We start from the raw sequence: 9,983 nt of genomic DNA on the forward strand, positions 1-9,983 counted from the left end.
AAGTGAGCCGCCATCTCGGAGACATACACTTTCCCTCTCTCTGGCCGTGCAGCCTCACAACCACCCTCCTAGGCGTTTCCTCAAGTGAAGTAAAATCCTTCACGGAAAAAGTTTGAGCATGAATATTTATAGATTTTGCCGTGTCGCCTAGAGCCAGAAATGACTGCCGCGCCGTCTTTACACCAGAATACTAATCAGCAGTGAAGGGGGGGGGGGGGCTGGTGCAAATGGCATATATGGTTATATATACTATAGACACATAATGCCCGTACTAGATGCTAGAGACAGAAAACACGGTTTTATCTAAAGGCATTGCTGTAACTGAAAGGTTTTTGTGTGTGTGTGTCCTTCCCGGTCCGCAGCACAAGTTAAAAAAAAAAACAAAAACAAACTTCAACTACAGATTGTGCTTACACAGAGACGTCAGACAGAAAAGACTATACAGTATATAATTCCACTTATTTGGGATTCTGGGACAAGCAACCAGGAGGAGCAGACAAAGCAGGCAGTTGGGGTTGTGTAGACGAGGGCGTTAAGTTGGTGCCTAGAGGAGGACTTTCTGGGATGGTGGATTGCTCTCCATCTTGACTGTGGTGGTCAGCCCGTGCTGTGGTTTGTCAGATGTGCAGGTTTATACATTGTTCCGCACACACGAGACGGTGCCCTGTACGACACTAGGCTCTTGGGCCCCCAGGGAGGTGACCCCAGAACCAGTCGACCACGCTCAACACCGCAGAACCATCCCGGGAAGGCAGCATCCTGCGATGCGCCGAGCGGCCGGCAGGTGGCGCTGCGCCGGAAGTCCCGCGCCGGCGCGGGAGGCGGGTGTGAGCTGCTTGTTGGTGCAGAGCCCTGGCAAAGCGGGGCACGGCAGCCTGAGTCTCTTCGGTGGAGCACGGCTACTCTCCGGTGTCAGTCCCTTCCCCGCAGGGCGCAGGGCGGAGACACCCTGCTTTTCTGGATGACTTTGAGCGAACCCCGTGACTCTGCGCGTGCGTCTTCCCATCTGTAGCGTTTGCAGCCGGAGCCAGAGAATTCGGAAGGGGTAGGGCCTGGGGCTGCGCGCCGGCGATCCCAGCATTTGAGCGGCGGAGGCAGGAGGATTGTGTGGTTCAAGTCGGCTCTTGCTACGAAAACGTAAACTAAAGAGCAGGCCTGTGGGATCTGCAAGCTCACCACCGGGCTAAGGACGCCAGGCAGTTCCTAGTTGTAATGCCCAGTTTCCTTCGTAGACGAGTCTGTGGCACGCGGGTGGAGGACTGAGCCCGGGCCCCCCTCGCGTGGCCATTCATCTTCACGGCTGTGAAGGGGCGGCGGGATGGACAGGTTCCTGATGAAGCCTGACCAGGACGACCTCGGAGAGGAAAGGGAGGAGCCAGCCCGGTCCGGAGGAGCCTCGGGCGGCCAGCCGAGCCCCAGCTGGCGGCACCTTCGCCGGCAAGGTCTGGATTGTGATTACACTGTCCTGTTTGGCAAAGCCGAGGCAGACGAGATCTTCCGAGAGTTGGAGCAAGAAGTGGAGTATTTTACCGGTAAGCGGAGAAGGACTTTAGGTGTTAGGCTTCGGTGGTGAAAGAATGCACCTCTGTTAGAGCACCGTGAATTCAGGCTGTGACAGGGTCTAGAGCGAAATTACCTGGCTACTGATTGGAATTGCCTGGGAAGTTAAAAAACAAAAAGCAAAAAACAAACCCCAAACCATTCTGGGTTCTCTGTGATAGTGAGTCAGAATGGCTGTCTTCCAGGCCAGTGGTAGAGTGTTTCTGTAGCATGCACAAAACCCCAGGTTAGACCCCAGAATTATCAAAGTGAACAAACACACTCATGTGCAGCCAAGCTAGTTTCTCACTGAAGAGTGGATGGTTAGCTGCATGCCTGCTGCCGCTGATGGCTTCCTGACCCTTGCAGTCCTGTGTCTGGAGAGTTTGTAGGTGGTGCTGATGCTGTTGCCTAGAGATCACATATTGAGAAGCTGTGATGAGCACACAGGGTCTGTGCCAGCCTCAGCTGCAATAGGCCCCATCAGGAATCCGTAGGCCCTTAGTGCACACACAAAACCATCCAGCCATGACTCGACTTCACTATGCTCAGAGCTGTCTGTCTCTTTATGCTCCGACTTCAGTTTAGGCAATGGACATACAGTTTTAAAAACTGGAGCCAGGGTATGGTGGTGTGTATCTGTAATTTCAGAACTTGAGAGGTGGAGGTAGGAGGAGCCAGAGTTCAAGGCCATCCTCAGCTAAATGGAGAGTTCGAGGCCAGCCTGGGCTGCATGAGACCCTGCCTTTAAAGGCCATAAATAAATAAATACATGAGGAGTTGAAAGATGACTCAGCAGTTAAGAGCACTGGCTGCTCTCCCAGAGGACCCAGGTTTGATTCACAGCACCCACATGGCAGCTCACAACCCTCTGGAACTCCAGTCCTAGGCACTTCCAGCCTTGGAGGGACCAGACATATACAGGGTGCACAGACATTACATGTGGACAAAATAAAATACATGAAAGTTTTTTGTTTTGTTTTGAGAAAGGATCTCACTGTGTAGCCCTGACTGTGCAAGAACTTACCCCATAGACCAGGCTGGCCTTGAACTCGAAGAGATCTGCCTGCTTCTGCTTCCCAAGTGCTGGGATTAAAGGCTTGCACCACTACCATCCCACTACATAAAACAGTATTTTTAAAAAGAAGGGAAAGAGGAAAAAGATGGGCCTGAGCTGCTCATAGACAAAGTCATCTGTGGTTTGTTAGTTTCTGTTTTTTTAATTCTTCAGTTTCATGTGTGTATATGACATTTTGGTTATTTTGACACACTACCCATTCTTTCAGCCCCACTACCACAGAACCCTTCTTCCCAAGCTTTCATGTCATTTTGGTTTTGTGGCCAGTGTGTCTACATGTTTTGTGTGTCTGTGCACATGAAGAAGCCAGCGAGCCCTGCCCCATGTGTCCTCAGTACACTCGTTTGCATTCCTTCTGCCCCCCCCCCATGTTGTATAAAGCCCAGCTGGGGACCCCCTCATTGTTTGAGATTGGGTCTCTTGCAGGGTCTGGAACTTGCAGACCCAGCTAGACCATCTGGCCAGGGAGCCCCCAGCAGTGGGATCTGAGGCACGTGCAGCCACACCTTGTGGCAGGCACTTCACCCACTGAACCACCTCTCCGACCCTTTGGTTTTTTTGAGACACACTAGCCTGGAACTTGTGCTCTGCCTACTTCAGCGCCTGAGTGATGAGATTACAGGGGTACGCCATCATACCCTCTCGTGAAAATGAGAACAAGCCACAGTGGCATAGGGGAAGTGGTCCCCAACAGGGCATTCACGACACGACATGAGGAACAGAGGAAATGCCATCTCTGGTGTTCTCCCTTTTGAATGCCCAGCAAATGTGTGTATAGGACTCATCTGTCCACATCCCTTGAGGGTTGGGATGGAGCTGCTGCCATTTCATCTGCACAGGTGCTCTGGCCAAGGTCCAGGTGTTTGGAAAGTGGCACAGCGTTCCCCGGAAGCAGGCGACCTACGGAGACGCTGGGCTGACATACACCTTTTCCGGTCTCACGCTGACACCGAAGCCCTGGATTCCAGTTCTAGAGCGTGTTCGAGAGCGAATCTGCAGGGTGACAGGACAGATCTTCAACTTCGTGCTCATCAACAGGTACTACATTTCCTCCATGGGGAAGAGCTCAGGACTCCCATCATGCGTTGTTCACTTGTGACTACCCTTCTGTACTGCACGAGGGCTTTCCAGGACCCGAGATGGGGCTGCTGCTCTTGCAGAGAACCCAAGTTCAGTTCCCGGCACCAGTAAATCCAGCTCCAGCAGGTCCAACACCTCCAGCCTCCCTGAGTATCTGAACTCCCATGCATGAAACTACACCCAGAATTAGGGATTTTCTTTTTTTAATTTGGTTTTTTGAGACAGGGTTTCTCTGTGTAGTTTTGGTGCCTGTCCTGGATCTCACTCTGTATACCAGGCTGTCCTCGAACTCACAGAAATCTGCCTGGCTCTGCCTCCCGAGTGCTGGGATTAAAGGTATGTACCAGGTGCCCTGCTAGAATTATCTTTTTTAAAGATAGGAGTTTCCATGGAGCTTGAATATAGGAGGCAGTGAGGGGTTGGGGGAGGTTATTGAGAAAGTTAAATGGATGGATTGGGCTGGGTTTGGGGCAGGGACTTAGGATGGTTACACCACTGCTAACATTTGGCATCAGGAAGTACTTTTCTGTGTGGGGTTGGCCTGTGCATAGGACACAGCACATCCCTATCCTCCACCCTGTAGGTGCCCGCCCGTAGCACCCTGCTTCCATGATTGCAACCGACAGTGTGTTCTGAGGACAGAACAGCCAGGCTCCGAGGCCTGGGCTAAAGGGAAAGCCATTTGGTATGAGGTGGTTAGGGGGAGGGCCCCTCAAGGCAGTGTGACATTGGATGTGGAACTAGCTAGAGCTGGAGACACCAACATCTGGAGTTGAGCTGAGGTGTCCATGGAGTGGACATCCCTTTGGTGCGGCTGGGGGTCAGGAACTGGGGAGAGAAGAGCAGGGCCGGACTGCACAGGTGATGGTTGGTGTGAACCCGGTGACTGGAAGGTGTGGCTAGTTGATGTGAGGTCTGAGGTCTGCAGGCATTATAAGTAACTAAGTGTCAGTGACCTGTCGCTGTGAGGAGACACCATGCCCAAAGCAACGCTATGAAAGAAAGCATCTTGAAGAAAGCATCTCCTTGAAGCCTGCTCACTGTTTTGGAGAGTTAGTCCATGCTCATCACGGTGGGCAGCAGACAGGCGTGGCACTGAAGCAGAAGCCGGAGCTTTACATTCTGATCTGCAGGCAGCAGGCAGAGAGGGACAGACAGACACTGGGCTTGGTGTGAGCTTTTGAAACTTCAGAGCCCAACCACAATGACACACCTACTCCAACAAGGCCACACCTCCTGATCGAGGACATTCAGGCTGGGCTCACTGGCCTCCCCAGGCTAGGGGTGTGCAGAAGCAGCACACCGCTTTGGGCTGCAAGAGGATGAGACACCTGCAGCACCCTCAGGGGACGGAGAGGGTTTCTTCGGCATTGGGATTGTTTTCCCACTACAGGTACAAAGATGGCTACGACCACATCGGTGAGCACAGGGATGATGAACGAGAGCTGGCCCCCGGGAGTCCCATCGCATCTGTCTCCTTCGGGGCTTGCAGAGACTTCCTCTTCCGGCACAAAGACTCTCGAGGGAAGAGGCCTCGGCGGACAATGGAGGTCGTCAGGCTGCAGCTGGCCCACGGAAGCCTACTGATGATGAACCACCCCACTAACACCCACTGGTACCACAGTCTCCCTATCCGCAAGAAGGTCCTGGCTCCTCGGGTCAATTTGACTTTTCGGAAAATTTTACCTAGTAAAAAATAAAGCATGTTTTATTATTTTTGTTTGTGTGTGCGCGCCACATATGTGCAGGTGCCCAGGGAGGCCAGGAGAGGGTGTAAGATCACCTGGTGATGGAGTTACAGGTGGTTGTGAGCGGTTTGACACAGATCCTCTGCAAGAACAGCAAGTGTTCCTAACTGCCAAGACATCTGTCCAGCCCCTAGAACCCATTCTAATAATCAGCACTTTGTTTTGTCTTTGCTTAAAGAGGGGGCTGGTGTTTTCTTTACCCACAGAGAACTCAGGTTTATTAAGAACCTAGGGCCCAGCACACAGCACCCAGTTCAGGAGGATGCTATGTAACATCCACAATAAAAGAATACCACTCAGGCCTGGCATGGCAGCGTATCTTTAATGCCAGCCCTCAGGAGGCAGAGGCAGGCAGGTCTTTGAAAGTTCACAGGTAATTTGATGTACATAAGCCCACAGTCAAGTGTTTCCTAACAAAACCGTCTTTATTGCTATAGTACACAGCAGATACAAAAGTGCCTTTAGCAGATCCACACTCAGCAGCCTACGGCGTAAATACAGGCTTAACTTAGGTTTTCCAGAAAGAAGCTACCTACTGTGAATAATTTAAAACTAGAAATCATCATTGGTTGCTATAATGTCTAATAATGTACAAAATGAGGAAGTGCATTAGCACTCGGTCAGGTTAACACATTTACAGCCTTGGCTCAAACCCAGGGCTCTGACCAGCATCCCACACTTGTCCACTTGGTCCTCTCTCCCTGGCCGACCTCAGAACGAATAGCAGGACTGACTATTGGAGCCTACAACTCTGCAAAGTACTCTAAGATCACAGGTGACCGAGCGCTGTGCGTTCACCTCAACCCGAAAGCCAGGTCTGCAGGGCCTGGGCCACACCAAATGGTTCAGCTGCTCTTGTGGGAGCTGTGGCTCGGAGGTCCAGCACGGCACAGACTCAGAGTCTCAAGTCCTCAGGATGCACAGTGTGACCTGATCTCAGTCGATGCCTAGGCACATCTGGAATGTCTGCCAGCTCACCCCTGTAGAGAAAACACGTCCTTGGCCTTACCTCAGTGACCTCTGGATAGGTCTGGTTCCAAATCTTACATCGAAAGAGTCCGTCTGAATTTGGTTTGGTATCATGTTTTGTTTTTAAGTAGAAACTTAGCTAAAACAGGTGCCATTGTGCCATCAAGGTTCCTCCATCCCTGGGCTATTCATGAAACTTATCTGAAAACGGAAGAAATGCCCAGTGCACCCTGTGCTTCCAAGGTCACTCACTGGACACACACTCTTAGAACATGGTCCTAGAGCACACCGGCAGGATGTATTGGCTGCAGTTCTGTTGGGACATCACGCTTTCTTCCTCACCGTGGGCTCTAAGAAGCAAGGTCAGAGAGCCTGCAGCCCTGGGCCAGTGCTCTTCCTCCCAGCTCAGCTCTAGGGCCACCCTGCCCAGGCTCTTGCCTACAGACCCTATTATGGGAACTAATAACCCAAAGCGAGCCATCTCACGAAGCAGGATCAGCAGACGGTGTAGACAGCACAGTTTTGGAAAAGGCTCAGGGTGGGACTGGCGGGTGACCTTGACTACATATAAAGAACTGAAGATTACAAAAGGCATACCCAAAGGTGGGGAGGTGTTCTCAAGGCTTTTGGGGAGGAGACTATGTTTTATTATGTAGCCCAGGCTGGCTTGCAGTGATCCTCCTGCCCAGCCTCTGAGTGCTGGGATTCCAGGCATGAGCTACCTACCATGCTGTTTAGGCATCCTTAAATGTTCTTTTGACCTCTAAGGAACTTGGAAGGAGGAGGGCTTTCCCAACATTGTGCCTGTGACTCTTAGGACATGCCTGTTCCCAGAACAACCAGAAGGGAAAGGCACTTTTTCTTCTGAATTGTTGCCTTTAATAATTTCACTAACTCAAAAAAATAATAATAATTTCACTAATTCTTGTCAATATTATTTAGGGCCTTCTTATTAAAAATAAAGATCTATGCTGAAATGTCAGAAGGCCAGACAAAGGCAGTACCCTCTGGGAACACCTAGCATGTTACAGTACAGAAATGGTGGCCCCTGGAGTCTGTGTCTTTTAATGACCTGTGTCAGATGAGGAAGATGCTCCAGACACAATGGATGCTGTCCTCACCTGAGGACACCTTCCAGTACCCCCTGGCAGTGCTGCGCAGGACAGGCTCCCGTGTGGAGCCTGCTCTCACAATACACAGAAGGCTCAGGGGCTTAGAGGGGCTGCTTGCACGCGTACACGTGGCATGCCTTCTGTCCTGGGCTGTGGACCTCACTATGGCCCTGGCTCTGGGCAGGCCCGTCACTCCTCAGCCCTGTACTCCCGCCCCTGCTGCTGTACCCTGGACAGAACTCGCTCGTAGAACAGCAGGTAGGCGCTAGAAGACAGGACCTCCTGCAGGCTGGCCTTGCGGACGGTGTCATCAGAAACCCACAGCCACTGGTTGCTGGTTGACAGAGGGTTCTTGGCCGAAGGTGGGGACCGTCGGTAAGTGACAAAGTGTCCAGAGTGCATGTCTCCATGGTGGACAACAACTGCCATCAAGCGGAATAGGTACGTGGAGGAGCTGATGGGTGGGAGAAATGCCAGCTGTTATGACAGAACCAGGCCTTGTAGGCGAAGCCAGACCTAAAGACCGGTGTGCTACACCACAGGGGTGAGTGCCACGGTGCAGATGCACACTCTGCGATGCAGCTCTCCGCCTGCAGCACAGCAGCATGCACACTGCCACTACCGTACACAGGGTGCAACACGCTTCCAAGAGGGCGAAGGGCTGCACTGGCTGCCTAGCTGGAACCCCAGGAACAGACCTCCTCACACTTTACACATGGGCACACACACTTGCACATTTCATGTACTTCCATAATTTTAACTTTAAATGGAGTAATAATGTTATTCTACCTTGACATGAAAGAGAACATTACTCTGTATTTTCCTTTGCTTTGGTGAAAAGCTTGTTTCGGACCCTGAGGACAGCAGAACCAGTGAGTGGACAGTGGGCTCCTCAGCCGCCCCCCTCACCTGTAGTCGGGAACCACCGGCAGAGAGAAGGCCATCGGGGAATGCAGGGCTGGTAACAAAGATGGGGAGCAGGCGCCGTTCATGAAGATCTGGGTCTTGGGGGCCCCTGGATGACTCAGACCTGTAAGAGACAGTCACAAAGATGGGCAACTGATCTGCAAACAACTGGTCGTGGTTTCTCTTTGGTTGCAGACAGGGTCATGCAGTGCAGCCCAAGCTGGCTCTGAAATGCCACCTTGGTGCAGGTATGGGCAAGCAGCACACGTGATCACCTGCATCTGATTACCCGAAGATGCATTCCACAGCACTACTGACATTGGACTGAGGGGTGGATTGTCTCACATTGTTCAGTGTCTGTGGGGCAGCAGCTGCCCTGCTCGGGGACCCTGAACCTGCCAATGACACGTGGCAGCTGATGCAAACCAAGGCTCTCACTGTGCACTATCAACGTTGAGGTGAAGCTGTGCGGTAGTGGCGAACCTTTAATCCCAGCACTTGAGAGGCAGAGGCAGACAGATCTCCGAGGCCAGCCTGGGCTACAGAGCAAGTTCTGGGACAGCTAAGGCTGCCAAAGAAACTGTCACGGAAAACTCAAACAACAACCACAGAACCCAGTGAGGTGGGCAGTTCTGTGCTCTGAGGGAACTCAGATTCAGGGGTGCTCCAGCCTCCACTTTCCTGAGGCCAGGAGCATCCCTCCCTGAGCAGTAACCACCAGAAGAGTCTCTTACTGCTTCAGGGTACTACAAGCCTTCTTATTAGCTCTGACAACTTGGGACACCTGCTCTGAGTGTGCACAGCAGTCCAGAGGTCATATATGTGGGGCTGCACACACTAAGCAGCTCACTGTTGCCCTTTGTGGTCACACCTACTATGCTCTGAACATTAGGGACTGTCCTGCAGCCTGGGAGGGAAGGCAGAGAGATCCTCAGCATGAACAGGAGCCAGGGGCCAAGGCTCTCCCTGCCTAAGCTGTTCCCCAGGTCTATCCAACGTCTTAGTGAGGGTTGTTATTGCTGTGAAGAGACACCACACCCATGGCAGCTCTTACAAAGAAAACATTTAATTGAGGTGGTGGCTTACAGTTCAGACCATTATCATCATGATGGGGAGCATGGCGGCGTGCAGGCAGAAGGCAACAGGAAGTCGACTGACTGTCACACTGAGGGAAGCTTGAGAAAGAGACCTCAAAGGCCCACCCCCCAGTGACACACGCCCTCCAACAAGGTCACTATGGGGGCCATTCAAAACCACCACACCCAGAGGGTTAGTGAGAGCGAACAGCAGTTTCCCTGAAGCGACATCCTGCCAGGCCATGCAAATGTAGTGAGGAGGGGTGAAGTGAGGGGAGAGGGGAGAGGAGGGGAGGGGGGAGGAGAGAGGAGAGAGGAGGGGAGGAGAGAGGAGAGGGGAGAGGAGGGGAGGGGAGGGAGGGGAGGGAGGAGGAGAGGAGGGGAGAGGAGGGAGGGGAGAGGAGGGGAGAGGGGAGGGGAGGGGAGGGGAGGGAGAGGAGGGGGAGAGTAGGGGCGGGGAGAGGAGGGAGAGGAG

The 9,983-nt window shown here is 52.5% G+C and overlaps 2 protein-coding genes across 3 annotated transcripts in view; one reads left to right on the forward strand and one right to left on the reverse strand.

Annotated features, from left to right (window-relative positions):
* The first annotated feature begins 819 nt into the window (after positions 1 to 819).
* On the forward strand, positions 820 to 5,418 carry Alkbh2 (alkB homolog 2, alpha-ketoglutarate dependent dioxygenase). 2 transcript variants are annotated; one of them, XM_036172048.1, is made up of 4 exons: positions 820 to 1,045; positions 1,233 to 1,532; positions 3,457 to 3,655; positions 5,091 to 5,418. In XM_036172048.1, exons 2-4 carry the CDS (start codon positions 1,319 to 1,321, stop codon positions 5,395 to 5,397), a joined length of 720 nt encoding a protein of 239 aa, XP_036027941.1. In that variant the 5' UTR covers positions 820 to 1,045; positions 1,233 to 1,318; the 3' UTR covers positions 5,398 to 5,418. The 2 variants fall into 2 exon arrangements, with proteins under 2 accessions (XP_036027941.1, XP_036027939.1); XM_036172046.1 differs by having other exon boundaries at positions 820 to 1,532.
* A 330-nt stretch (positions 5,419 to 5,748) lies between these two features.
* The window catches only part of Usp30 (ubiquitin specific peptidase 30), a 14,340-nt gene continuing 10,105 nt past the window's right edge, over positions 5,749 to 9,983 (reverse strand). Inside the window, exons 6-8 of the mRNA XM_036171673.1 lie at positions 8,722 to 8,827; positions 8,436 to 8,570; positions 5,749 to 7,980 (exon numbers count right to left, since the gene is read on the reverse strand). Coding sequence (XP_036027566.1) covers positions 7,716 to 7,980; positions 8,436 to 8,570; positions 8,722 to 8,827 — 506 coding nt within the window. The 3' untranslated portion in view covers positions 5,749 to 7,715. The remainder of the gene's footprint in view (positions 7,981 to 8,435; positions 8,571 to 8,721; positions 8,828 to 9,983) is intronic.

The sequence above is a fragment of the Onychomys torridus genome, chromosome 22, assembly GCF_903995425.1.
Source record: "Onychomys torridus chromosome 22, mOncTor1.1, whole genome shotgun sequence".
Classification (NCBI taxonomy): domain Eukaryota; kingdom Metazoa; phylum Chordata; class Mammalia; order Rodentia; family Cricetidae; genus Onychomys; species Onychomys torridus.

Coding starts and splice junctions, on each gene's coding strand:
- Alkbh2 (XM_036172046.1), top strand. CDS start 1,319: ATGGACAGGTTCCTGATGAAGCCTGACCAGGACGACCTCGGAGAGGAA. Junction 1,533..3,456: donor AGAAGTGGAGTATTTTACCG/GTAAGCGGAGAA, acceptor TCATCTGCACAG/GTGCTCTGGCCAAGGTCCAG. Junction 3,656..5,090: donor AACTTCGTGCTCATCAACAG/GTACTACATTTC, acceptor TTCCCACTACAG/GTACAAAGATGGCTACGACC.